Source organism: Centrocercus urophasianus, unplaced genomic scaffold (assembly GCF_019232065.1).
Source record: "Centrocercus urophasianus isolate 14NV4802_14NV808 unplaced genomic scaffold, USGS_Curo_1.0 seq_9, whole genome shotgun sequence".
NCBI lineage: Eukaryota > Metazoa > Chordata > Aves > Galliformes > Phasianidae > Centrocercus > Centrocercus urophasianus.
In genome coordinates, this window is record NW_024885532.1 from 34146584 (window position 1) to 34174073 (window position 27490).

Below are 27490 nucleotides of genomic sequence, written 5' to 3' on the forward strand. Positions count from 1 at the left end.
ATCCAGTTGGAATTCAAGCCACACTGCTCAAGGCACAGCAAGGGAAAGGCAGCTCAGCCTAACACAAAACATGAAAATCTTGCCACTCAGAACATCAATCTGGAATGTACTTAAACTCTCATGAAGTATGTTACAATGCATACAAACTTTCAGGCACTGCTGAGTGAGATTTAAAGTTCACATAAATCTTCACACTATTTCTGCCACTTTTCTGATCCGTGCCCATGCTAACATTGGAACTGATACAAAGTCCAATTTAAATTATTAGTGAGAAACTCTGAAAAGCACCTGGTTAAAATTTGTGCTTTTGGTTTTGTGGTGATGCAAATTTCATGCTCTCCTTCTCTGATCATTGTGCTTCATCTGCTTTATGATACATCATACGATGAAAGGACTGAAATCACCCCTCTTCCCTGCCTTTCTTCCTTCTGGTAAAGAACAGGAGAAATATTTGTACTTCTCTTTTTTTTTCAATCTCTTCTCAAATATGACAAGAATATGGAGGCTCGGGGCAGGCAGGATGACAGTGGTAGCGAAATCACTGTGTTCTGCATTGGTTCTGCCTACTGACCGATTGCATGTAAACCACTGCTTTAACTTAAAGGAACACAGAAATATTTCTTAAGCACCTATTACTATTTCATACCCTTCATGAGTGATTTTTTTGTTATATTTGGTCTCTTGATAGATGTAGCTTCACTTTTAAAAGGATAAAAAGTAGCAGTACAACCCTGAATGCTTCCTGAACAAAAACAGTCAAGCATTTTCTAGGCTAGCAGTCAGTAGAACAGTGGTAAGATATCTGATCAAATCATTTTTATCTTCCCCATTTCCTTATTTGTCCCCACATTCGATTTTCATGTGGCTAAACAGTTGAAAAGAGTGAAGCATGCTCCTAAAACATTGATTGCTAACAACAGTTGCAAGACTTCTGGTGCGTTCTCATACAATATTCAACCCAAAATTTGGCTCTCAGATTGAAAGCTGCAGGATACGCACACACTAATGACATCAGAGCTGAAGGCAACGCTGATGAGTGTCGCAATTCATCCACAGGCTTTTATCTAAGTGAAACCTGGACATGAGATACTTTGCAGGAAAAAGCATATTGACTAAAAACAGGAACAACAAAATGTAGATCAGTCCAGCGAACTCAGAGGACTAGCAAACTACTTTCTTCCAGCAGGTAACAACAGGAAAGCAGTCCACAACAGGGAGATGAGCATTTCCACCCTGGCTCAGTGCCTTGTTAGGCTGGCAGACTGGTTTTGTATCTAATCTCAACCCTTTTCTAAAAAAAACCTCTTCGAATTTCCACCAGATTCCTGCCCACAGTAATTTGTCCCAAAGCACTTCTCAGCAACCCAAATCTTCTATCCGTTCTGCATTTGCTCCTTATTTGTACAATGTGGTGCAGGTGTGATGTGGATAGAACAGTTTCTAAATGTGTTTTTCTTTCCATTAGACCATGACAAATGACCCCCATGCTTTGAGGTCTTTGAAGGAGCTCTGGAGGCTGTAACACCACACAAAATGCCACTACAGGGGTATGAAGTGCTGCCACCAGCCCAACACGCAGGTGTCTGACTGAACCAGAGTCACGCACGCTGCAGCCAGACTTCAAAACGGGCAAAGAGAAGTTGCACTGAGAGCTGCCAGTAACAAGCTGCCAGCCACATGATCATTACTTGTTGGAAAAATATTTTTATCTATTGCTTGGAGCGGTTTCTCAAAATAATCTCAGAAACAAGGCAGACTATGGAGAAAAAACACTGCTTTAGGCTACCGGTAAGATGGATGCCTGAATCCATCCACGTTCTTGTGCCTACTGAGCTCAGTCTGAGAAGAGGCTAAGCTGTTAGTGCAATTATTTTAATAAGTCTGCAGTTTAATTGCTAGATGGAAACTACATCTGGCATAAAAGAGACAACTCAAATCGTCCTTTGGTTGACAGTGTGCAGAGTCATTTCCAGCTGCGGAAAAACTAAGTAGACTGGTATCAGCAAAACTTTTACCACGGTCAAATGACCTGCATCATGACTAATACACATGGACAAGGCTCAGATTCCTAAACGGAGATGCCTAATGCTTGATAGCTGCCTTTGGGTATCTCACAGATCCTTTTGAACAACACCAGTGCTGTCACAGTTGCCAGACACGGAAGTGCATTTCTGCCCCTGCTGAGCACCCAAACCATCCAGTTGGATAGATGGCTGGGAGTGAAAGCTGTAAGAAAACTGCAAAATGCCTCTGATAGAATCATAGAATCATTTGATTTGCAAGGGACCCTTAAATGTCACCTAACCCAACCCCCCTTCCATGAGCAGGGACATCTACAGCTCCATCAGGTGCTCAGAGCCCCAGCCAGCCTGACCTGGAGTGTCACCAGGGACAGGGCATCCACCACCTCTCTGGGAAACCTGTTCCTTTCTTATGTGAAAGTCCCCTAAGTCAGTATCTTCCTCTCCCAAAGAAAAGTGCAATAGTTTTGTCAGGTTGCATTGTCCTTTAGCAAGGATATGCCTCCAATACAGGTCAAAGTTTTCCAAAAGGGCAAGCAGAAGTTCAGAGCCTACATAATCTTGGAATTCAAAAGGTGAATTTTTAAGACAAATCTGGTTATTCAGAACAAAATTCTGCATTTCCACTAGCAAACCCAGACAGCATATGATCAAGATTTCAGTTATTTTTCAGATGTAATTCTGAAATTGTTTGAAAAAAATCTAATACAGCAAGTACAACCTCCAATTAATTGCCATTCAACGTTGTTTTCATGTTGCTGTCATTGTGAGTACAGCAAAGTTCAGACTTTCTTGTCTCTGTTTTCATCACAAAATTTTATGTAGGTTTACTGAAAGTGTTGAACTTCTTCCCATTGGCAAAGAAAGTGAAGGTACCCACAACAGTCAAGCAAAGCTAACAAATACGGGACAGAAGCACATGAACACCATAGAGAAAAATTTCCAGTTGTTTTTCTAGCTAACAACTCTGTTCCTCATTCCTTACTTTTCTTAGCAAAAGCTTGACTTTGATTCCAGCAAAGAAAAGTATCACAGCAGCAACTAGTTTCAGGCAATTTTCAGAGTCCCAGACTTATCCTTGAAAAAGACAAGCATGGAAAAAGCACTGTGCTGCAGCATATTTCTCTCTTCAGAAGGAACCTTCTGAATCTCAGCAGTAAAGAAGTAAAGAAGGGGCAAAATAGAATCTCAAAGCCTTGTCTCTGTTGTCTCATGGAAGAACAGGACCTTGTCCCCTTCATTCTTGACTGCTGAGGCTCAGAAGAGGCAGCCTGGGATGCACAAAGAGCAGGTCTGGGAACACAATGAAGAACAGAGAGCAGACACAGGGGTGAAGAGCTGGTGATTGGTATTTGCTCGATGGGCAAAGATCACCCTTTGTCTTCTTCACTTACATAAGTGGAAAGTGTAGGTTTGCTTAAAGTTCAAATGGGGATACAGAACTACTGTGGATGGAAATGTGTTACTTGTCTAGTAGCTCATACTAAATAAGGCACCGAGTGCATTTTTACGTCAGCGAACAAATACTTTTCTCATCCTTGTGGACTAATACTTTAAACCACCATTTTTCATTACAACATCATCAACTACGTGCAAAAAGAACACTTCTGCAGTAGGATTAGATATACCCAGTTTTCTACAACGACAGTGTACGTCACTGCTCAGGTACAGTATAAAAGAACCCAGGTTCCTACCACTCAGTCCAATCTCACCCCAGTTGTGCTAAATGTGTATCAAGAGTTCTACAGCTGCTGTAGGGGATTATCTCATCTACTGTTCAGTTCCAATTTTAGATTTAGATACATATGCACACTAATCAGTCTCATCCCTTTAAAAGAAAATTAGCAGTTCTTTTTTAAAATAATAATTACAGTAAATGATATCAATTATTATGGTAAGGCAGCATCAAGAACTTATCTTACAACAACATGAAGTAAGAATATAGCTCAGAATACCCAGTCCAGCAAGAGCATACAAGAAAGCTCTCAGAAATCTCTCTTCAAAGATTAGCAATGGTCTTGCTTTTCCTACTAGCAGCTCCAAATAGGGCTAGTTGGCAACACCCTGGAAAGGCAAAGAGGAAAGAAAAAGAAAAGACCATGCCAAATCATAGAACTAAGGTTCTTGTAACAGTATCCCAGACATTAAGGTATGAACATTTGAATAAGATTGTCTGAACTATGGGTGAATTCTTGTGTCTTCCTCACTGCTTCAAACATTGTTCTTTTGCATATGGAAGTTCAACTTATTTACTATTGCCTATTTTCTTGAAAGGAAGAGACTGTCATGCAGGTAAACAACTGGTTGCACAGCTGACGTCAACAACAGGGATGCGCCTTTTATAAACAGAGGATTGAACCTCCTTTGTAACAAAGGACTGATCTCTAGCTAATGATATAATCCACTTGACAAAGCACAGCAAACATATCTTGGTCATCTGGCAGAACGAAAACAGAGCAAAACTGTTTTTTATCATCTGGCTGGCCAACAATGGAATGCACAAACAGCCCAGGAAGTTACTAGAGTGCACTGATGACAACTTCTTGACTCTGGTGACTGAGGATCCAACATGACAACCTTGCTGTACCTAAAAATTACAAACAAGGAAGAACTGATCAGGAATGTGAAGGCCACGGGCAGCCTTGGCTGCAGTGATCTGAGTGATGGAGTTCAGGATTCTGAAAAGGAAGAGCAATGGAAAAAGCAGGATCACAACCTTGGACTTGAGGACAGCAGACTTTACATTGTATGGAAGAGTCCCATGGGATATGGCCCTGGAGGAAAGAGACAGGGTACCTGGCCACAAAGGATATGTAAAAGCTGAAGGTACTCAATGCTTTCTTTGCCTCAGTTTTTATAGGTAAAATTTGCCTTCAGGAATCCCAGGCCCAAGACCAAAGGAACAGTCTGGAGCAAAGAAGACTGCTTTTCCTCAGCAGAGGTTAAGGAGCACTTCAACTGAACATTCCTAAGCTACTCGGCACCGACAAGATGCACTCAGGAGTGCTGAAGGAGCTTGCTGATTACAAGGCCATTCTTGGAAACCTCTGGAAGGTCATAGTGAATGTGGATGTTCCTGAGGTCTGGAAGAGAGCTTCTATCATCAAGGAGATCACTTCTATCATCAAGCAGAGAAACAAGGACAGTTCAGGCAATTTCATGCTGGTCAGCCTCACCTCAATCCCTGTAAAGGTGATGGAGCAAATCATCCTGAAAGCCTTTTCCAAACATATTTAGTACAAGAAGGTGATTGAGATAGTCAAATGGAGCTATGAAGAGCAAATAATGCTTGACCAATCTCACAGCTTTCTATGATGAGATGTCTGTCTCAGTGGATTAGGAGAGCTGTGGATGCTGTTTATTTTGAGGTTTAAAAAATAAACCTTTTGATACTGTCTCTGATAGCAGCCTCACCGACAAACTAATGGAATATGGGTGGCATAAGCTGACAGAGGCAGACTGAAACCTGGCTCAACGCTGCACCCAAAGGGTTGTGATTAGTGACATGAAGTCCACTTGGAGGCCAGTCACAAGCGGTGTACCCCGAGGGACTACTGATACTGGGGCCAGCATTGCTCAGTATCTTCACTACTGCCCTGGATGATGGGACAGAATGCACTCTGAAACAAGTCCACAGAAGACACAAAACTGGATGGAATGGCTGATATGCCACAAAGATATACTGCCATTCAAAAGGACATTGGAAGGGTAGAGAAATGGGCCAATGGGAGCCTCAGCAAGTTTCAGTGTTTGAAACTCAACTGGACATGGCCTTGAATTGACACTGCTCTGTACAGGGTGACTGGACTATGAGACTCCTTCCAAACACAGTGATTCTATGATTTACAGCTGGTGACAGAAAAATAAAGACCTGTCAATTGGATTCCTGGATATAGATTAAAACAGTTACTTATCATTTTCTATACATTAAGGCCCTGTACTGTGCATATCATAAATTCACACTTGGCCCACTTTATGTAGGTGGTCAGGGAAGTAATTGAGAATAGAAAGTCATAACCTAATTACTTACATTAATAGTTGAATAAACATTAAGGAAAAGCGGCTGAGCAGAAGCTACTTGGCCTCTCCTCAAATGCTGCATGCAATTCTGGAAACCACAATATAAGAAGGATATAAAACTATCAGAGTGCATCCAAAGGAAGGCTATGAAGATGGTGAAGGGTCCAGAGGGCAAGATGTGTGAGGAACGGCTGAGGTGCCTTGGCTAGTTCAGCCTAGAGGAAAGTGAGGGGAGGTATTTCTGTAAAATGCAATTCAAATCTATTTTAGCATCAAATAGTGTTCATCTGGATGTAACTCCCTCACAACTCAAGCTGAATGATACGTCAGGTAACAGAAACTCATTGGAACACCCAATTTAGAAAGAAGCATTACTTGTAGTTTATGGGCTAGCCACTTTTACTTAAATACATAAAAGCTACTGCACTGCTCTAAAGAGCTGTACTTAAATTTCATTTGAAAAAAACCTCATCCAAAGGTAATCCAATTGAACAGAAAATAATGTTAATAAAAGTCTTCAGCTCTGAACAGTCTTGCATGAACTTTTATTACTATCCTGATAGTTCATTAGGAGACCAAAACACCCTTCTAACCTGTGGTGCTAGTACTTGGACAATCCTTACAAGTTAACCAATTTGTTACTCATCAGTTAGTCAACTGATCTTTTATACTGACAAAAAAAAACCCATTTCTGAGCACTCCTGCATTATCTCCTCTTTCATCACTGAGGAAGCATGAACCTAATGCCTCTCCCCAAACAAGTTTATTGCTATGCACCTATATTACTGGGGTCAGAATGGCTGAATGCTCTAGATAGCTGTGTCACTTGCAGGTATGTCAGTGAAAAGTCTAAAGGCACAATCACAGCTGCTAGCGGCACCAAAACTTAGCTCTGAATCTGATAATCAACAGTCAAATTTTACAGATAAACCACTTATAGAACAACATGTCAAGGAAAAGTATCCCTCAAGCTACTTTCTTCTAAGTCACTGTTTCATAATCCTCTCTAATCTTACATTTGCTTTGCCCCTCTGTATGTAACTGGATATAACAATTTCTCATAGCAGTGGTGCCTAATACAGGTTTGCTAAGTATACCAAAATTTAATTAAGTATTAGACTGGCAATGGGAAGGAGAGATTTGATAGTTGGTTACACAGGGAGATTGACATGAATTCTTACAGACCACTAACCTGATTACAACATTGGCATGCTGTTTAGTTGAGGATGATGCTTGTGAGAGAACCTTCACACAGTTTTAGGCAATTAAATAGTACATCAGTGCTTGAACCAGAGTAATTCTGTTTCCATTGAAATACAAAAGCAAAAAGCGTCACAGTCACGTACCTCATTGCAACATTGCTGCCATCGATAACTACTGGCCTCAGGTTGTCACCATCCTCTGTCACATCCTCCTGCAGTGGAGATTCTGACCTCTGAGACTCTATGGAAGACGTTTCACGCATTACACTAGTGTTAGCATTAGTTACAGACTGATCAGTCTCAGTTTTATTCCCAAGTTTGACAAGTTCTCCCAATATATCATTTATTAAAGCATCAGTACCAAGTTTATTTAGTACAAGTTGAACCTGCTCTTCAGAGTAACCCAACTTAAGTGCAAACTCCAGTTTGGTTTGATATTCTTTCACCACATCAGAGGGCTTTTCGACTTCCTTCGGTACTGTCTGAGCCTCTTCTATCCGAAAGTCTTGCAAAATTTCATTTCTTTTTAGTATATGAGGCTCTAAACAAGGAGATCGGCACAGCTGTCGGTGAGTCTTAGGCAATAAATGTGATTCTGATGCAGAATTATTCAGTCTCTCTGAATCATTATCAGAATTTGTGCCTTCTTCAGAGTCACAGCTGGAGCTTCCCGAAGTCTCCTCAGATGCCTCCTTGTCTACATCCTCTTTCCTAGAATTAACCTTATCCATCGTCGGCTTCTCCGCCATTGACCAAGGTACAATTGCATTTATTTGTGTGCCAGTGCTCGCCACATAAAGATGGCCTAAGTCACGCCCTAGATGATCCTTCAAGCCCATGAAGCTGCTGCATGTACTTGACTCCACTTTGCTGTTTTTCTTGTATTCCTGAATATAAAGCGCTCCGTATTCCTAAAGAGAGAACAAAAATGTTGCAACTGGTTACACATCTTATTTCTGTTGTATTTTATTGTTGCCTTCTCAGAATTGCACTTAATCTCTCACAGCAAAGACACAAAACTTGGTGCTTTTTTTTGAGCATGGACATTTTTTTCCAGGAAAAAACTTTCCAAAAGGAGCATACATAGCTAACCTGAGTAACGACTGATCATTTGTTTTCTTCGTGTATGAAATGCTTTTACGGAGCCATTTCCAGAAATGGGTTTTTAATGAACAGGAAACTGAACAAAGTTCAGTTTGCTGTAAACTCAGAACTCTAACCAAGACCTAAAGGTAACCTGGTATTTTCTCTAACTTTAGACAATATTGCAACATTAAAACAAAAATGCAGCTATAAAATACATCTACCAAAAACCTTTCAAACTAAGCAGCTTAGACTCTCTGTTCAATAGAAATTAGCATAATACAAGATTAGCTGGCTTATTAGGCAAATAAAGGTGCGAAAATAAATAATTACAACAGAAAACATAATTCAGTAAAAACTTACTGGCCCTAAAAGACACTATCAGTTAAATTGAATACACTTGACTTATTTCTGCATTTCCTTATAAAGTGATATTTAAGTGAAGAAAGACTAACTGCTCTCAACAGTGCTGTGTTACAAACACACACAAGATGCAGAGGCACAGATTGCTCTAGTGGTCAATAAAGACAAGGAAAGTCTTTTCATCAATTGCAACAGGCTTTTTGTCAAGCCAGTAATTCAGCAAAAATAAATGCTAATTTCAACTCTTGGACTTGACTTGTGGAAGCCATTTGCTAGACCACATTAAACCTATAGGAAGAAGTCATGTAAAAAGAATGGAAGAAGAAAAATTGCAGTTTTTCTTGAGCAATTTTGCATAATGGCAGTTATACATAAATCCATTTCATCAAAGCATTATTTCCATAGTGTACATTTCCAAAGGACAGCTTTCTGTCTTTCTCCCTTGTTTTGTTATTTTAGGTGGGAATTTTTTGCTAAATGCTTCAATCAGAAAAGTAGAAGATTATTTCTCACACATGAAAACGGACCACACAGAGCAATCGTACTGCAGGGGCACTATAAAAAAGGAAACTTTCCATGAAAGGACGACTATAAAACAAAGAGCTCTTCCACACTTCCACCTTGCAGAGTAGAATATAAAAGTAATATCCAGATGCAAAGGTTTTCACTGAACTTGTCAAATACAGATCAGGCACAGTCAGTTTACCCAAGTACTTTTAGCTCAAAAAAGACACAAAAGAAAACACAGAAGTGTTTTCTGTCTAACCCCATAATTTAGTTAAGAGTGACTTCTAGGAAAGAAAATATTCTACTTCAAGTTTTATTCAGTCTTGACCTCATAAGAATGGAGTAAGGCCATAACCCAACCTCAAACAGCGTGTCAAGGAATATTACATTCTCTTGACTGAAGGGAGTTCACACAACACCACATACTAAACACAAGAAGAATTTCGGAAACGAACCTTTTCACACAGTGATTTATTAACTAATGTAATGCACTTGATAGCACAGTGCTAGTAACAAATCACAACAACGTCCCCATAAAAGGATACAGTTAAAAAACCAACACTAAAGCCTTCACAGGACTGAAAAAAAAAAACAACAAACCAACAAATAAAAACCAACAAAAAAACTAACCCTCAAACAAGAAAAATCTCTTGGAAGCAAGGCTGCTTAGCAACAAGCCTTAGTTGCTAGGATGCACTCCTTTAACATACCATCATGAATACTAGCACGGCAGAAGAATAATTTGGTATGAACAAAAGCCCATGAAAAAGAGTGGGACTTAAGTGCGTCTGGTTTCCCCTCCGAGAACAATGCAGCTGCCAAAGCAATCTGGAAGGCCCGACATCATTGTTCCCAAGCCTGCAATCTGCTGGGACTCGAGGAAGTCCTGTTAATGGGCAACACTCCTAAGCTGGCCTGAAAAGTTGAGCTGGCTCATGTACTGCTGGTGCTGAGCGCGCCCAGATAATGGGGCGCTGCCTAAATCCATGTACTGTGAAATGGCATTTCAGCACTGAGCTAAAAGCAGGGGGATTTTTTTTTTTTTTTGAAGTGGGAAGGATGAGGTTGGATATTAACATCATAGAATAAACACATCTCGAAGCGTCCAAGTGACAAGGACGTTTTGTTTGTCAAGCGTTAGTTGAAATAATACTTAAGTCATCTTCCAGTTGCTTCTTCGCTGAAGTTTAAGTGCCTCAAAGCAACTGCGATCACAAAACCCTTCAGCGTGATTAAAAACCTCATTGGCATATGAATGTATTCAAAGATCAGCCTTTATATGAAATATACTTCAGACGATTTGCACATCATCTGCATACAAAAGCGGCCAGGAGTTGAGCTTTGTGCCTTGTTGGAATGTTCATCATCACTCTCACATGTACCTCTTCTAAGTCTCTTCTCTTTCTCTCAAGGGCAGTTAAATGATTCACCTACTGTAAGCCCCCAAATTAAAGATACCAGAAACATTTTGCATAAGCAGCACGCTACTCCTGGCATTTGGCCTAGGCCCTGCTCACAAATTTTTCAGAGAAACGTTTGCAATATCTGAACTTTCACACCATATCCATGGTTGGCAGCATCTCTTGAAATTCTATATGTGGGAGCTTGCAAGGCAATGCCCTACGTGAAACCCATGGATTAGAACCATGAAGATCAGATGTTCTGTTAAACGCTGGAGTTGATTATTTTATCTTGATGTGGTTAGCAAAGAGGCAGTCTATTTGAGCCAACTTAGAGTCCACATAAATGCCAGTGTATCTTCAGACAGGACAAAGAAGCTCACAAGAAAGCAGAAAAGGTCACGTTTATTCAAGGAGGAACATCAGATAAGAAAAACTCCTTGCATTCTTTATTGACAAGAAACTCTCATTATGCATGTAGGTTTTAAAGCAGGCTTACTGGTACAATGCAAGACAGATGAGAAAAATACCCGCTATGATTTCTGACTCAACTGAGAGCCAAACAAGCAAATAAAGCCAGTGAAAAAAGTCTTGTCAAGAAAAGTCTGCAACTTTTGGTTGTGCTCACAGTGGAGTAACAGAATTTGTTTTATTTAAAGGAAGAAAAAAAAAAAAAAGAGTAACTTCCAATTTGGACATACAGCAACAGAACTTTTAAGAACAAACTACAGCCTGATTGAAACTGCAGTATCTCACAGTGGGTTTGCTGATAAAGGCCTGAAATGCTGTATTACTGAGTCAAAGACATTTATCAGCACTGGGGATGAGCACTGCGCTACCACATGGTAGAACCATATTCTTTTTTCCATTTCTTAAGTTACCACTATTTTTTGTAACCGCTAACAACAATCAACTCATTAATTCAATTCACACAAAATATTTCTGTTTCTCACAGGAATGAGGGAAAAGAACTCACCTAATCTTTTAATGCCTATTCTGAATATTTTCCACTTATGACTGAACATAAAAAGTATTTTAATGCAAATTTTGTTCACGGAGAAAAATAACAAGGAGGAAAAAAGTCTTGTGGCAAGGTAATAGAAATTGTGTATTCCCAAAAGACCTTCCACAAAGTTTCCGAAGATACATTCTACACTGAAACAGTTCCTCTTGTTTTCACACAGGAAGTCTTTTTCTAAGTCTTCTAAAAAGAGAACGGGAAATATTGAAATGGCAGTTTGTTGAAACGCTGTAATTACTTGTCACAAAAAGAAGTGCGGCGCTGATCAGAAAAGAAAAAAAATGAATGTATCTGTTACCCAAACCGTAACGCTACGGCAACAATGCAAATAAAATAATGAATATGTAATAAATACCTACTGCTGTAGTTTCTATGTATTTAATTACCATTGTATTTCAGCCAGTGCTGTTGTCTGCATCATTCTGTCCAACAAAGGAAGGATGTCCCATTGAACAGATTGGTTAATGCTCTGGGGCAACAGATGTCTACTGGAACTGCAGGAGACCAGCAACTGGTGGCCTGCCCATCTTCTGAAAACTTTCAATAGACTCATGCATATGTTCACACAATAGGGCATGTGGTAGAAATGCAAACCTCTTTTTAACCCCTTTATATACGCTCTTTCCCTCTCAACAGATATATGAAGGTCTTTGTTTTTAGGGCTTTTTTTTTTTTCTTTTTTTCTCCAGGATCCTTGGAACATAGCTCATGGAGTTACAGAGTTCTTCAGCTTAACATCTGAACTCAAAACATAAAACAAAACAGATTAGAAGCTTTATAAATTAACTGGACTAGATCTGACACTCTTATGAATCTCTTTCAAAGTACAAAAGCTTTCAGTAGAACATGTTCCCACCTGAGAATATCTCAATGGTCTGTATAGCACAACAGCACCTTCACAGCACCTTCACGTGCCCCTCAAAAGGGCTCTTCCTATTTTCACACACAGAAAAATTTATTCATTGTATGGTATAACAAGGACAATTGGTTTGCTTTTTAAAAAAGCTTTACTACCACTCAAAAATTGCAATAAACAGCAGCTTACTTGCAAAAAAAAAAAAAAAAAAACAAAAAAAAAAAAAAAAAAAAAAAACGAAAGAAAAAAAAGAATCGTAACTCAAAGTCAAAACCTTCTTTTACCTCCAAAGGGGCTACAATAAAATTTGTTCTACTGATGGGTACTGCCTGCCATTTCCAAATTCTTGGAAACATACAATTTCTAATGCTTTTAGAAGTTCCTTGACAGACTGTACTGAGCTAGAAGACCACTCTTGAGTACACTTTAAGATAAGTCTTCAGATACGTTTTCTCCTCTCTTTTTTTCCAGATGCCCAAAGCGTGCCAATCTCTGCTGACACACACACGTTGTCAGAAGGCACACTGACCTGCTGGAACATCCGAAAGGAGAAATGTCCCATTTCTGCAGAGAGAAGCCCCTATACTTACGTTCGCTGGAAAGCACACAGGCATTGGTTTCTTGTAGCTGTTCCAGAAGCAACTCCTTAACACGATTTCAGCTGCAGACTTGATGCGAGCGAGCAGAACAATGAATGGACGAACAGATGGACCCGCAATGTCTTTGCTTAACCTATTACCGAGAGGAAGGGGAGCCAATCACAACCCGCGGTGCTCACAATTAGTTGGCTAGGCAGATGCAAGGCAACCTCCCCGCCCTGCATCAGGTTTGGGGTTTCTAAGATAAGCAAGTTGATGTCATTCACAGGGGCTGCCCCGGGCAGCATGTGTATTAACGAGGGGTGTGCAGCAACAATGGGCCATACAAAGGAGGCTAGCAGGCAGCTGCTGTATGAGAGCCAGAGTCATTAGGGAGCAGGCTGCCAACAAGAAACACCTGGCTTGGGCAGACTTTGGCTTCTCCTCATTGTTTCTAATTCATGAAACAAAGAAAAGAATTATTTTTAAGTGGTAAAAGTTGTGAGTTCTATCATAATAATGATAATATAAAAAAACGCTCCTCAGAAATATAAAGGCTATTCAGGAAACTTCCTTTGTATATTGAAGAGAAGCAAATCCATCACTAGCTATTTGCGTTCCCCTTTTCTCGTTAGCAAAATTAATCATATTGGTACAATGTGTGAAGAGCTATGAAAGGAGCTCACACCAAGCAATGAAAAGTATTCAGAAACTGCCTTCTGAATTTCCTGACACTTTTGTACATCGGTCAATAAGTGTAATAGATGTGCACTAATGCAGAGCTATAGCAGGATTTGTGGGTGTATTTCAGTTTTGCTGGAAGGCAAAATTGATTAAAACAACCCCAAATAATATTAATACATGGAACAAAGAGTATTTTTACGCAGCGGCACTGAAACATTAGGACACTTGATAGAAAGGCACTGAGAAGCACCCTTTGTCTGGGAGCCACTCAAATTCGTTTGTAGCAAAGCTTCTTCCCCTGTTATTTCATAGCCCTGCTCAGGATGTCAAGATTTTCCTGTTGCTTTGCAGTGATGCAATGCTTGCCAGGAAATCAGGAGGTTGGCCACAGCCAGCACGTTGTATGTTCTGTTTTATTTTCATGGAGGTAAGCCCCAATGAAACCTAAACCCAAACTCAGCCTTGCCTACCCGTCCCAATCCAACAGGCCCCACAGCACACAGACTGTGCCATATAATAGCAGCAAGGCTCGAGGCTCAATTAAAAATACTGAAATCCCATGCCATCATGCCACTGCACTGATGGCTGCATCACACACTCAGCTAACACACTGCCCAGAAGCCCACGCTCTGCTTTCCCTGGGTTGCACTGCCCATGGCCAGAGAGCCGCTGCCTCACAGCCCTTCAGTCGGTTGCAGGAGGAGCTCCTCGCTGATTTCTGCCACTGTTGCACAAAGGCCAAGAGAAAGCTACCCACGAGCCCAGTGGGAAGCCTGATCTCCAGCACTGGATTAAGCCTCTTTGCGAACAGCAAATAAAAGCGGTGATCTGAAAAAGCTAATCAGACCCTGCTGCGGTATTTAGACTACCTCCATTGCTGGTATTGGATAACGTTAAGCATATTAAAACTCCTACAGGCAAAATAAGAAGCCAGCCCGGCTCACCTATGCCCAAGAGCTGAACACAGCATCACTTGGCATCAGACATCAGTTCAGGATCTTCCTAACTGGAGCCAGGCACTTTTTGTGCTACCCTCAGCCAAAATAAGTATTTCTGGTATGTAAGATACCAGTTATGTCCACGTGTAACGTGCTGAGAACTTCACAGTTCAGGCAAATTTATGATCAGTGTGAGAACCTGCCTTAAAAATAAGGGTATGAGCTTTGCTAGTTTACTTGCAAATAAGCCTTCTTTGTCTTAATGTGTTCTACAGTAACAAGTAGAGTAATAAACAACAATGCACAAAACCAAACACTCCCACACCACCAAACAACTTCCCACAATCCAACCTCATGTCTTCACAGAATCAGTTCTGACTGTCAGCTGCTGATAAATCTTCACTCTTGCACTACGACTGAATTTAATTACTTGTGTTATATTCATTTATATCAAATATTCCAGCAGGCTGCAGTTGCATGAATTAAGAAAACATTTTCTAATTCGACTCCTTGCATGATGTCAGCTACTTAAAGCAGCCACCTGTACCTGAAGAATTTTCTCCGCTCATCCCTAAAGGTTATGCTGCCCAAGGCTTACAAGACATCACATCATCCTATTAAATCATGTCTGCAACGACAGCAAAGCTTTCCAAGTGTGAATGAGGTGGTCAACAAAGAAACCTTAGTCAGAAACGATGTGGATCTCCCATCTCATCTGTGATAGGCTACAACAGCATCACTCGGAATACATGATGCAAATGAACAAAGTAAGCTCTGCTTGGCTAAAACCTGCAAATCCAATAACTTGACTAGTTGTGCAACCTTTAGAACACAGTCAGTAAATTAAATCCAGTCACCAAAATAAAGCATTTGGCAGCTCTTTCAGGAAGCTCCAAACACCTATTTTTTGAGATTCCTAAAGATCAGACATCACAAACAGTGCTCATCAGGTCCCTAATACCATCTGATTGAAGAGTAAGGAAACACAAAGCTGCAAGCTGGCTGGCTGGACATGGCAGGACAATCAGGAACTGGGTTGAACTGCATGGCTGAGGGGTCCCATGGGCCAGAGGAGAGAGCTGCAGCACCTGGGAAATTCAGGTGGCATAGGCTGAATTTACTGGGGAAATGCTACTATAAACAAAAATCAGAAAGAAAAAAAGATAGCTGCTACTTGCAGCCAACTCTTCTCATTTCAAACATGAAAACAAAGCTGCTTTTTAAGAAGAAATGATTTTATGCAAGCATACAAAATGGTCATTCTGTAACTCAAGTGGTATTGTTGCAGCAATCAGAAAGACAGCTTGTCCTATTACAGCATTTCATTATCTTTTATTGCAGAACTTTATGCTAAGCATCCAGTTATAAACGATGCATTTGCAAGAATAGATTGTACAAGTTAAATCAATCACATACCACTGCATGTATGAAATAGAGACAAAGGTTGTATACTGAGACAAAGCCCACTGCTGTGTCACAGCAAAATATCCTATGTTCACTATTGTCCTGGGGAGCTGCAAGGGAAGTGCTTATATTTCAGATCAGGAAGTGGAAGTAAAACAAAAATTCCTCTTTATCAGTTAGCAACTGGAGTGGTACCAACTATCTCAAGTATAACACTTGGAAAGAAGGCTGCTTAGTTTTGAGGAATGGCAAATGGTGCTCACGGCTGTACCCACATGGTCACTAAACCAAATAAAAACCCACCACCACTCCATGCAGAGGAATGAATTAAATGACCAGCAAAAACTCCCTGGAATTCAGAAAAACAACTGGTGTTATGATAAAGATGAGTAATGCTTTGCCTAGGGAAAATGACTAGCCTTTAAAAAAATAATTACAAGCATCAAACACATTTTAAAATGTAGTACAATTTCTCTATAGAATAACGTATAAAACCATCTCCAAAAACAGTGAAACAAGTGGCAAGGAGTTATTTCACTTCCAGAAAGAAGGCTCAGCTGCCTGTAGTTACACTTAACATTCAACAAAGCAGAGAGGCATTCCTCTCCAGGCCATAACCTTCAAAGGGGTCCAGGTGGCCTGCAGGTTCTGATATAAGCCTGCCCAACGATCAGTATGGACTGAGCACAAAACTAGAGCAGTGCTTCTCCACGGAACCACAGCACCATGAAATCACTGAGGTTTGAAGGGACCGCTGGGTGTCTCTGACCCAAGTCCTGCTCCAGCAGGGACACCCAGAGCAGGGTGCCCAGGGCCACGTCCAGGTGGCTTTGGAAGACCTCCAAGAAAACCCCAGAGTCTCCGTGCAGCCTGCGCCAGTGCTCCATCAACTGCACAGCACAGCAGTGCTCCTGGTGGTGAGAGGGAATCTCCTGTGCTCCAGTTTGCACTTACTGCCTCTTATCCTGGCACTGGGCACCACTGAGCAGAGCCAGGCTCTGTTCTCACTGCACTGCCTTCAGGGATTTATAGACATTGATTGGATCCTCTTGAGCCTCCCCTTCTCAGCTGAGCAGTCCCAGCTCTCAGCCTCACAGGAGAGATGCTCCAGTCCCTGAACGATCTTGCTGCCCCTTTGTTGGACTCTCTTCAACATGTCCAATTCACACAGGAGTAAAAGACTGTGAGGCCTACGCAGTACTGTGAATCTTGAATTGCATTGTGCCCTGATACAGATTCTGACAGAAAGAAAAAAAAAAAGGCTTTTTTTTCCTTTTAAAAATGTAAATATGGAAAAACACAACAGCCATCACTAGTGCTGAGTGCAAGTCTAATAGTTCTGTTCATTTTCTTTAGAACTGCACTGTAATGCAATATCTTATATTTTTGTCCACCTTTTCTGGTGGTGCAAGTGCCTAAAATATCTTAAGTTATTAAGAAAACCCAGATTAAAAAACCTTAAAAAAAGAAAAAAGAGAAAAATCACCCACTAATAGCTACCAAATCCCAGATTGAAGAGTCTATCTTGTTTTTACCTGGCTTGCTAAAGAAAACCAAGAAAAGCCACTTCCACTCTAGGCCTTCCAGCTCTATCAGAAAGCTTTCCAGGCGGCTGCAGGACAGAAGATGCCCAAAGCCCCTGCGTGCCCCCAGATGGCAGCCGAGCCACTGACAACAGGGCAACACTGAACATCTCTGCCACAAACCAGAGGACAATTAGTTTAAGATCACTGCCAAAGACTACACTGTTAAAGTTCTTAACTTTTTTTATTATTATTACTTATGAATTGAAGGAGAGACACCAAGATACAAATCACTCTAGAGCCAAAAAGAAGTTTCCGGTGATACATGTTGGATTTGATCTCTTCCCACTTCCAAAATGAGTCACGCTGTCTGAGTGTTTTCTGAACATGAAAATCTGAGCTGCCTAATTAACTTTCCTTGTGACAATATTGGGCGTCCAGACAATGCCTACAACTGTACAAAGTGTACGCCGTCATGCTTAGCAAAGTAATTCTATTCAAATTTGTTCTGTCAGAAGAAAATCCTCTAACAAAACTAACATGGTTAAGTGAAAAGAAGTATTCTCTTCATTTAAATACAAATTTAAGAGACTTCACTAGTCAACCTCCCATCTTTTATCTGTGCGACGCTATTATTAAGAGTTTGAAAGGAGTGTCAGAGGAAAATAGGCTTCTCAAACCATCTAGCAACACGGACAGGTTGTGTTCCAGGTCATGCTGCTGGCAACAGAGCTCCTTAATCTCCAGGGTTCCTGGACGGAGTTCAAGGTGTTGGTTGGATTTTGTGTAGCCCTAAATGGCTTCACAGGGTTATGTTTGAGAGACAATTCCTGTGCCTGTAGCGTGCTGCTGCAGTTGTCATTTTGGACTGGAGCCTTCCCCGAGGGAGCTGCCAGCAGCAGATTTTCTGCATGACTTTCAACCTTATAATTTATTGGGATAAAAGATAGAGAAGTGTGTTAAGGTCCAAATCTTCACCCAGATTTTAAAGTTAAGAAGCAAGAAAGACCGAGCTGGCAAATACGGTTTGCTGAGACACACTTAGTGTATAATTCTTTCTTACTTTCTGGAGAGGCTTTTAATAGAACTGACAAGCAGCAACAATAGGCAGACTCTATAGTAAGTAGGTTACTGTAGCTGCAAATGCAAGTTCAAAAATAAATTAAGAGAAAATAGCTGCACAGCAGCCTATCAGACTACCTGTCACTTGGCTATGGGGTTTTCTTGAGGTTCGCTGTATTCCTGAAATCAGGAGAGCCCACCAGGAAGTTGGTAACTAAGCTACACACACCGTCTCTTTGAAATCCTAGTATTTTATATATTAACAAAACAGCTTGCCCACTTTCATTTAATTATCTAATATATCAAAAAGAGACAAACCATCTGTTAGTGATTTTACATAATCTTTGTAGGTCTTTGGAGTCTCAGGTTCACTTCATCCTAAGCTCAGAACATTGCAACTTTTAAATTAGAAATGAATACTGCAGACGAAATTTTCTCTACATTTAGTACACAGGTTGTGGTTTTATTTTTAAAGTTGGAAAGCAGACCAGATCTTTGTCCTGTGAATGAATACCTGGTGCAGATTCCTCCATTAAAAATAATATACTGCAAGCCTTTTTGGCCCTGAGAGCTCTCATTCTGTGAGTTGCAACTACTGGCTGTTACTCCTCTAGTGCAAGCCTTTGATGTGATTATTTCTGTCTTCTTCACACCCTCTCGCTATATAGCTGAAGAGAGCAATAAGATCTCCCTCAACTGTCCCTTACCACGGCTGAACACATTTAAGTGTCCCAGCCCTCACCCACCCTGGCAGCTGCTCTCAGCACTCCCTCCAGTAAGGCCATATCTTCTGCTGTCCTTCAGAGACCAGAACTGAACATGGTGCTCCAAAGGCAAGCCACAAAGTTAAAAAGATGCAAACAATCACTATATGATCTACTGATTGCAGGCTTGCTAATGCAGCACACTTGGCCTTACTACCTCTTCTTGCAACGTCATCTTGCACTTAGCAGACAATGAGGCTTTCCTTTCCACAAAAGCATTGCGCATCAGCAGATGGACTAACCTCTACTTGCAATGCCCACTGGAGGCATCTGCTTTCAGCCCCTGCTACATTTTCTTCCCAGTGCTCCCAAAGGCACACTGATGAATCCAAGATGCAGATGAACAATTCAAACTGCTTTCTGTATATAGAGAACAGAAAGATCAGCATCGAGATGACAACACTTGTTCTCACAGTAAAGGGTTTCCTTGTCTAGGGTTCTATATATGATGTGTAAAAAGCTGATGTCTAAAACTTAGCAAGTATTCTCGTCAGCAGAGAAATAGCCAAAGTCACTTCTGTGTTCAGTCTCATCTTGATGGAATTCAAAGAACAATGGATTTTGGTGTTACACGCAGTTACATGTGATCTTCACTACTAGCTGGTCTCATGAAAGTTGCCCATTTTATGAAACAAATCAAATGGAGGACCACCATCGAACAAAACCTAATGGGGAAACCATGCATGGAACTAAGAGTTAAACTTTAATAAAGTTCAAGCACAGTTAGTCTTGGAAAAGCACAGAGTCTTGGAAAAATGCTGGCTGTGTCATTCCACAATGCAAGGACATACCAAACTTCTGGAAGGAACTGCAGTTTCTCTCATAACTCATCAGGCAAGGGAATGTTACCAAGTGCTGCTCATAACACAAGGGATGGTACATTCAGGGAAGAAAGCAGAGAGTTCAGAGGAAACAATGTCTGAACTTTGAATGAGATCTGGCGATGAGGTCAAACTCCAGCCAGTGGGTACTACTAAATGTATTCACGAGCCACACGACCTTTTTGCTGGAACCTGCTGAAGTCTTTGCCAATGTATGCGGGATATCAGATATTATCCTCCATGCAACAGCTATCACAAAAAGCTACCAACGGTCAGATGATTGAGTGTCTGGAGGAAACTAGAGTTAAAGCAGAAAACTCTGATTTCCATCCTTCAGCTGTAACTATGGGCTATAGCTCAGCAACAACTTCAGGAAGCCCAGACTGTAATCCAACTGCGACAGCTCTGAAACAGCAAAGAGTCCAACTCACAGCTCAGTTGGCAGACAGCAAGGACAGCAGCAACAACCTCAGAGCAGCTGCTGGAGCCTTGTTAGCCAGGTGCACTGCCCTGGGCATTTGCAATCACAGCCCTTCCCTGGCCAGGAAAAACCACTTCCAGAGGTGCGTTCAGCAAGATGAACAATAGGCACTCGTATTGATGGGAGAGATTATCTGAGGTTTTCCAAGGAGTTGAAAGTTTTAAGCTGGGAAGGCCTTAGGGGATGCTGCTACAATCTGTGAGGCTCTCAGAGCCTCCCTTTGATAGAATGGAGAGCTCCATGAAAGAAAACACTGATGGCACTCCATAGCGGAAGTGTCTCTCATCGAGGATGAGGATTTAATGCTTTGTGCAGGAAAGATGAGGTAACTGAGAGGTTCAAACTACAGCTTTACAGATGATGGATTTGAGAGAACTATCCAAATATGGGCACCAATTATAATGCAACTGCAAAGCACACTGACAAAAGATTGCAGGTAGCAGCTATGACAGTAGCACCAGTTTGCAGAACAAAAGTAAACGGGGACAGTAGTTTCAGTAGTAACAGAATTGGAGCCTGCCCCCTCCAGCCAGTCTCAGCCCAAGTGCCACATTTCATGAGCTCTCAGATAAAAGCTCTAAGTCACAGCAGAACAGAAATTTTCAACTCATCGCAAAATTTCAAAGTTTTATGGCAATCTTCTTCAAGAACTGGCTCACTGATTTCTCAACACATCACTTTTTATAGCTCAGATGGGAGGATGGCTCACACAACTGGTCTTTTAGGAACTGTCATGACGGTTTTTGTCAATTACTGAAGCACTCAAGGGTTTCAGACTCTTTCCAGCCTCAGAGCCCTCGCTGCCCGCAGCGTGCAGACTGCTTGCCAGGTACTCACAGTAGCAGCAGAGGCACGCTTACTGCTCAGCTTCACTCACTTCCCCAGTCTTGGGCACTACTCTGTAACTTCCAACCTCCTCCTAAGACATTCCTTTCATACCAAAAGAAATTACTGTATTTCTTCCACTGGGAGGATTACTAATGACCTTTAAACTCTCCTTCACTCCCAACCACTTAGTGTTGTGCTGTCTCTTCCTCACTTCTCTCAAAATACCAACTTCCACTTAAGCAAAACCTCTCCTTCCAAACACGGCTTTTGTTTTCTCTCTACCCACCCTCAAGAAAACCACATTTTATAAGAATGTGTGTTAAACAGTTTGTACAATCTTGTAGAAGTTTTACATGTATTTATCCTAAAAGAACTCAGACCCCATTTCTGCTTTAGCCCCAGAATACTTTGGGCTCAAAGGTATTGGGAGCGGCATTTCCTGAGTCTCATCATATAACCTTTCTACATTTAAAGGTCAAGAGACCCCTGTAGCATTTTTTTTGTTCATCTGTGTGCACATACACACATAGGTACACATAAACAGACATCTCCCCTGGCAGGGAGGAGGCTGATGTATGTGAAACCCAGAGTGCAACACTGGTGTCATAAATCAAGAGAAAACAGCCTTACAACAGCCAGGCAGAGTGCGAGGAGAGCCTGGCAGAACACAGCCAGCAGCCGCAGAAGGAGAGATGTTTTTCTTCTCCCTCAAGCTTCAGAATGGTCATCTACACCTTTCCAGATGGGACTGTAGCAGTCCAGGGCTGAAAACCCAACTACTCTTTCAGAACACTTGAATTCTGCAGCATTCCAGCATTCAAGAATGAAAGGAGCTAGAGTTTATCAAAATGTTTAAGTAATTCCTGAACTTGGGGGCAAAGCATCCTTGCAGAGTGGAAGTGTCAGGTGCAGAGTCGAGCACTTCAGTAAGCAAAATGCAATCTGAATTTTTGGTTGGATGAGCTCAGCCTTATACAAGAAATGTGATCTAGCCTGAAATAATCAATATGGAAACAGGTAAAGAGAGCAATGCCTTGTTCATCTAAGCACAAAGCCCCAAGGTTAGGAAAACCTTCAGCAACTTCTGCTCATCAATACCACAGTGTGGAACATGCCTTTTGACAGTCTCAAGCTGCTCCGCAGCAATATGTGAAAATGCACAGCTTTACACAGAAAAACATCCATCCATACCTCCCCTCTCAAACTCCTATTCCACATGACATATAGAGGAAAAACAGCAGGGGAATTAAAGCAGAAGGAAGGGGGAAAAGAGAAGTAAAATTCGAGAGAGAAATGTCTCATAATTCTACCAGGAAGGCAATTATAAGCAGATTACAATTGATTTTCTATCTGTGTGCTAACTGGAAATGACCAGGAGGTATGAAAAATGACTCCACTTCTTGTTTTGCCATCCTATCTCTGCCGTTGTCATACACTGCTTTTAACATGCAATTTAGTAACTGAAATGAAATAAGTGAGAATTCTGAGCATAAAATTGGGCTGGTTCAATTAATGGGTTACTCACTCCAAACATATGGCAGTGGTCGTATGCTCACTGTAAATATTTAGTGTGCTGGAAGACAGGAGGCATTTTAAACATAGCTATACAGCACATAACAAGCAATATAATGCATAACTACACAACAATTCAGTCCAAGGACAGAAACATTTCATTCTTTTCACAGAAACCACTCACTAAGGTTCAGTGTGCAACATCTGCTGCTTCTGGTACCTCCAGTGTAGTTTCCAGTACCACACAAACAAGAAGCGTAACCACCTCATGGCTAATAAGGCCACTGGCCAGCTGCCTTGGCAACAAACACGACGGAAATGAGTGAATGAGGAAATATCTTGAATAACTTTAAGAAAAAAACCCCGATCACAAAAACCCCTTTGCACTACTTCCTAGCTGCATGTGGGACACTGCTTCACAGAACAGCAAAAGCAGCAGAATAATATTTACAGAACAGGAAAAAGGTTCAGTTTTACATCATAACCTCACTTGTTTTCCAGCCATCACTTTAATTACTGTAAACCCCTCCCCACCCCCCAACTCCTTCCCTCTGACTATTGTTGTTCTTTTTCAATTATTTCAGCTTTTAAGAATAAATTAAAGTACAGACTAAGAGGAGATCTGGGGCTGGAAGCTGAGGCTGGAAAAAAAAAATTAGATTAGGATCTGCTGTAATTAAAAAAGAAAGTGTAACCAGTGAAAAATCTCCACAGATGGGAAGCATGGGAGGGTAGATTTTATTTTTTTTTAAATTATTATTTCTTCATACTTGTTCAAGCCAGAAGCTAGGGATCTGATGCAGAAAATACTGAACAAGACTCAATGATGACAGTAATGTAAGAAGCTGCCCTAAGCAGCACATACCCCTGCTCCTAAGCACAGAGCTGCTGGTGCACAGCCATTTCTGAGCACAGGAAACAACCTGGGTCAAGCGAGTTCCTCATTTCGGCTCAAGGTGACTTTTACTTGTCTTGCTCCAGTTCACTTCAAGAATATTTTCAGCTGCATGTAGGATATGCAAGATGACAGTAGAGAAAACTTTGCAATGCTTTTGACCTACCTATTTAAAATTGAACAGCAGACAGTTTCATCAACTATTGAACTAAGTCTTCAATCTTTGCAAGTCTCATCCACTGCTAGCCTAGTTTCTTTCCAAGAAAAACAGCTCTGGAATACCAATAACATGTTTAAAAACTGGTACAACCCAGCAAAGCGAGCAGTGAAATCACTCAGCTCAACATTCAGCCTAAAGTGCACAATCTACACAGATGAGTCAGGTCTGGATAATCCTTCATGCTCCGTCTGGTTGAGTGTATAGGTTTGTTTTGAAATTGCATACCTCAAATAAACTCCACTTCTCTTCGCATTTACATCCTAAGACTACATTTCTTCAAAGCTTATTAAGTTGGACGATGCCTAAAAGTAGTTTCTATGGATCTCTGCCTATCAGGACCTCTTAAGAATTATCTAAAGGATTAGGAATGGGAATGTTTATTCTAAGACTGCCAAGTGACTGCTGCCCTATAGATGTTTTGTGAGGTGAGAGCAGAGCAGCTCCACTGGGCAGAAACCAGAGACATAGCAAGGTCTGTGAAGAGTTGGGATATCTGTGATTAGTTCAGCCATCTTCATTAGAAGAAAGTAATAGTTCTGGGTTTCTCAACACTGTTCTGGTAAATAAAAAAAGATAGAGAGGCAAGAGAGAGAAAATACAAAACCACCTATCTATGGAAGTAAAGTAAGCATACTGAAACAGCAGCAAACTTTGTACTGAGAGAACAAATTGTCTTTAACATGACAGCATGCAAGAACTTCACTTCGTTTGCTACACTACACTTTGCTGGGGTAGAAGCTCACCTCAGAGCATCACCACACAAACCAAGACTATTCATCAAGATCTAAGGCTGTCCTGGATAGAGCGAACTCATCGGATTGCTCTATGCTGGGTGGCACAGAAACAGTGGCAGAGGGAGCGCCGTCCCGTTTTGTGAACCCACACATACATGTATGGTTTATTCTCCCTCCCGCTGAGAAGACCGTGCCATGCACCCAGCGCCTTCTGAAGCACATTAACTACTAACTGCGTAACTCCAGAATCCCCCAGTTAGGAATGACACCTCCGCTCCTCGCAGACCAAGAGGACGGGACACGGCAACGGCACAACACACAGCAACACACCTCCCGTTAAAGCAACGCGCTGCTGAGCAGGCTGGGTTCGCCCGCCGCGTTTTGGCACCACCGCCCCACGCGTGCCGCCGGGCCCGCCCCGAGCTGCCCAGCCACCAGCGCCAGCGTTCCTAGCGCCGCTTTGCTCCCCGGAGAGCAGCGCCGGGCGGTCAGCGCAACGCACGGCGCCGTCCGCGCCCGCTCCCAGTCCCACCTGTCCGCAGACCCGGACTCGGGCGGCGCTCTGAGGGCTCCCCGCCCGCGCCGCGCTCGCACCCGCGGAGCAGAACCGCAAACGACCGCGACACAAAAAGCAGCGGCTCCCGGCAGGACGGGCGCGGTACCTGAGCCAACTTTCCGACTCCCTCCCAAGTTCCTCAGCGGGGCGGAGCGGCGCCGGGTGGTCCGCGGGGCTGCCGGGCCGCTTCCCTGCACCGCCGAAGAGAAGGGATAAGTTTCCGCGGCGCGCGGTCCCGGAGGGCGGCGCGGGCGGCCCGCGGGGCGGGAGGCAGGGCCGGCTCGTACCTCCGCGTGAAACACCGAGCGGCGCCGGCGCCTCGTCCTACCAGCCGCACCGCGGCCTCCGGCGCCGGGGCGCGCTCCGCCGGGCGACCTCGGGGAGGCGCGGGGGGCGGGCAGGGCCGGCACGGCCCCGCCGCGGGCCGTGTTTACCCGCGCGCCGGCCCGGCCCCGGCGATGGGCGTCACCGAGGCGGGCCGCCGCCTTTCCCCCCCCCTTCTCCCGAGGTCCTACCCCGACACCCACCTGCAGGCCGCCGGCGGAGGAGGGCGGCCCGCCCCCGCGTTACGGCCGGAGGAACGGCGGCAAGGTCGCCGTCACCTCGCCCGCCGCCCAAGGGCGCGGCTGCCGCCCGTTTCATGCCCGCGGCGCGGCGGCCCTGGGCTCGGCTCGCCCGGATCCTCCTCGTCCCCTCCTCCTCCGCTAGGCGGGCCGGGCCGCACCTGCTGCCGGGACGCCCCGAATCGGCGACGGGCTCCGCGCGGTGCCCGCCCGGCCCGCGCTGCCCGCCGCGCTGCGGCCTTCCCCGCCGCCCGCCCTCCGCCGCTGCGCGGGGCCGCGGTGACGCTCGTGGAGAGCCGCGGCGTCCCCAGCTCGGCTGTGTGCTGGCGGGGCCGCGCCGTGCCGAAACGGGCCGGCTGCGGCCTGGGCGTGGGTCCTGCCGGCCCGCCCTGCCGCCCTCAGAGGAAATCTCTGCGTGCTTACAAACGTTTGCTGTTGAAGTCTCCTCGTACCTTACTGTTCTTGTCTTTACAGATGGAGAAACGGAGACCGGAGAGCTCCTTGTCACAGATCACAACCCGACTCAGCCTCAGACTTAGTAGAAACCTTAATTTCCGTCCCATGCTCTAATTATGGGAGGTTTCCTCCCACCTCGCTGTTACTTTTGTGGAGATGAAGTAATCTCCCTCGCGCCATCCTACGGAGCCGCCCGTGTGCGTGCGGCCGTGGCTGAGTGCCAGGAGGTGGTTGGAGACATGAATGAAATCCGGGGCCGGGCTTGAGGTTTGCCGGCTGAGCATGGCCGGGGTGTGACACAAAGCTGCTCGCGGGCTCCTCGTGTGAACAGCTCTGCTGGTCTCTGATGCTCTGCTACTGCAGTTCGTAAAGATTTTTTCAGGTTCCCAGCAGAAAATGGGCTAAATTTCTGAATTCTGCATGTGATAAATCCTGTACAGAAATACAAGCCTGTACAGCTATTCTGCAAGTATTCTGATAAAATATAAAATATGATAAATTTACTTGCACAGAAGATTCTGGAGGAACAGACTGTGTCACTTTCCTGTATATGTTTCAGTAAACCCTCATGACATGACCTGTAAGTTTGTCAGGTCATCTCACTCGATTTGCCTGACCTGTCAGTCAGTTTTCTGTGATGGACTGATGGCACTGGTGGATGAAAGTGGTCCATGGACATAGACAGAGGGGTTGTGGTCCAAGGCTCTGTGCCTAGTTGGAGGCCGGTCATGAGTGGTGTCCTCCAGGGGTCCATTTTGGGACTGGTACACTTCAGTGGTTTTATCAACAACATCAGTGGTGGGATTGGGTGTACCCTCAACAAGTTTGATGGCACCATGCTGAGTGCTACAATTGACAGAATAGGAGGAAGTGATGCTATCCAGAGGGACCTGGACATTCTTGAAAAGTGGGCCTATGAGAACCGGATGATGTTGAACAAGTAAATACAGGGTATTACATATGGGTCAAGGCTATCCCTGATACAAGTACAGACTGGG

General features: G+C 43.2%; 1 protein-coding gene across 5 annotated transcripts in view; it reads right to left on the minus strand.

The window, feature by feature from the left end:
- ZC3H12C (zinc finger CCCH-type containing 12C) overlaps window positions 1-26599 on the minus strand; it is a 40557-nt gene extending 13958 nt beyond the window's left edge. The window contains exons 1-3 of one of the 5 annotated variants that reach the window (XM_042839174.1): window positions 13064-13151; window positions 7605-8154; window positions 7388-7484 (exon numbers count right to left, since the gene is read on the minus strand). In XM_042839174.1, coding sequence (XP_042695108.1) covers window positions 7388-7484; window positions 7605-8154; window positions 13064-13087 — 671 coding nt within the window. In that variant the 5' untranslated portion in view covers window positions 13088-13151. Of the gene's footprint in view, window positions 1-7387; window positions 8155-13063; window positions 13158-25579; window positions 25667-26000; window positions 26043-26488 lie in introns of those variants that run through there. The other 4 variants (XM_042839175.1, XM_042839173.1, XM_042839172.1 and 1 more) reach the window with 4 other exon arrangements.
- Between the last annotated feature and the right edge of the window lie 891 nt (window positions 26600-27490).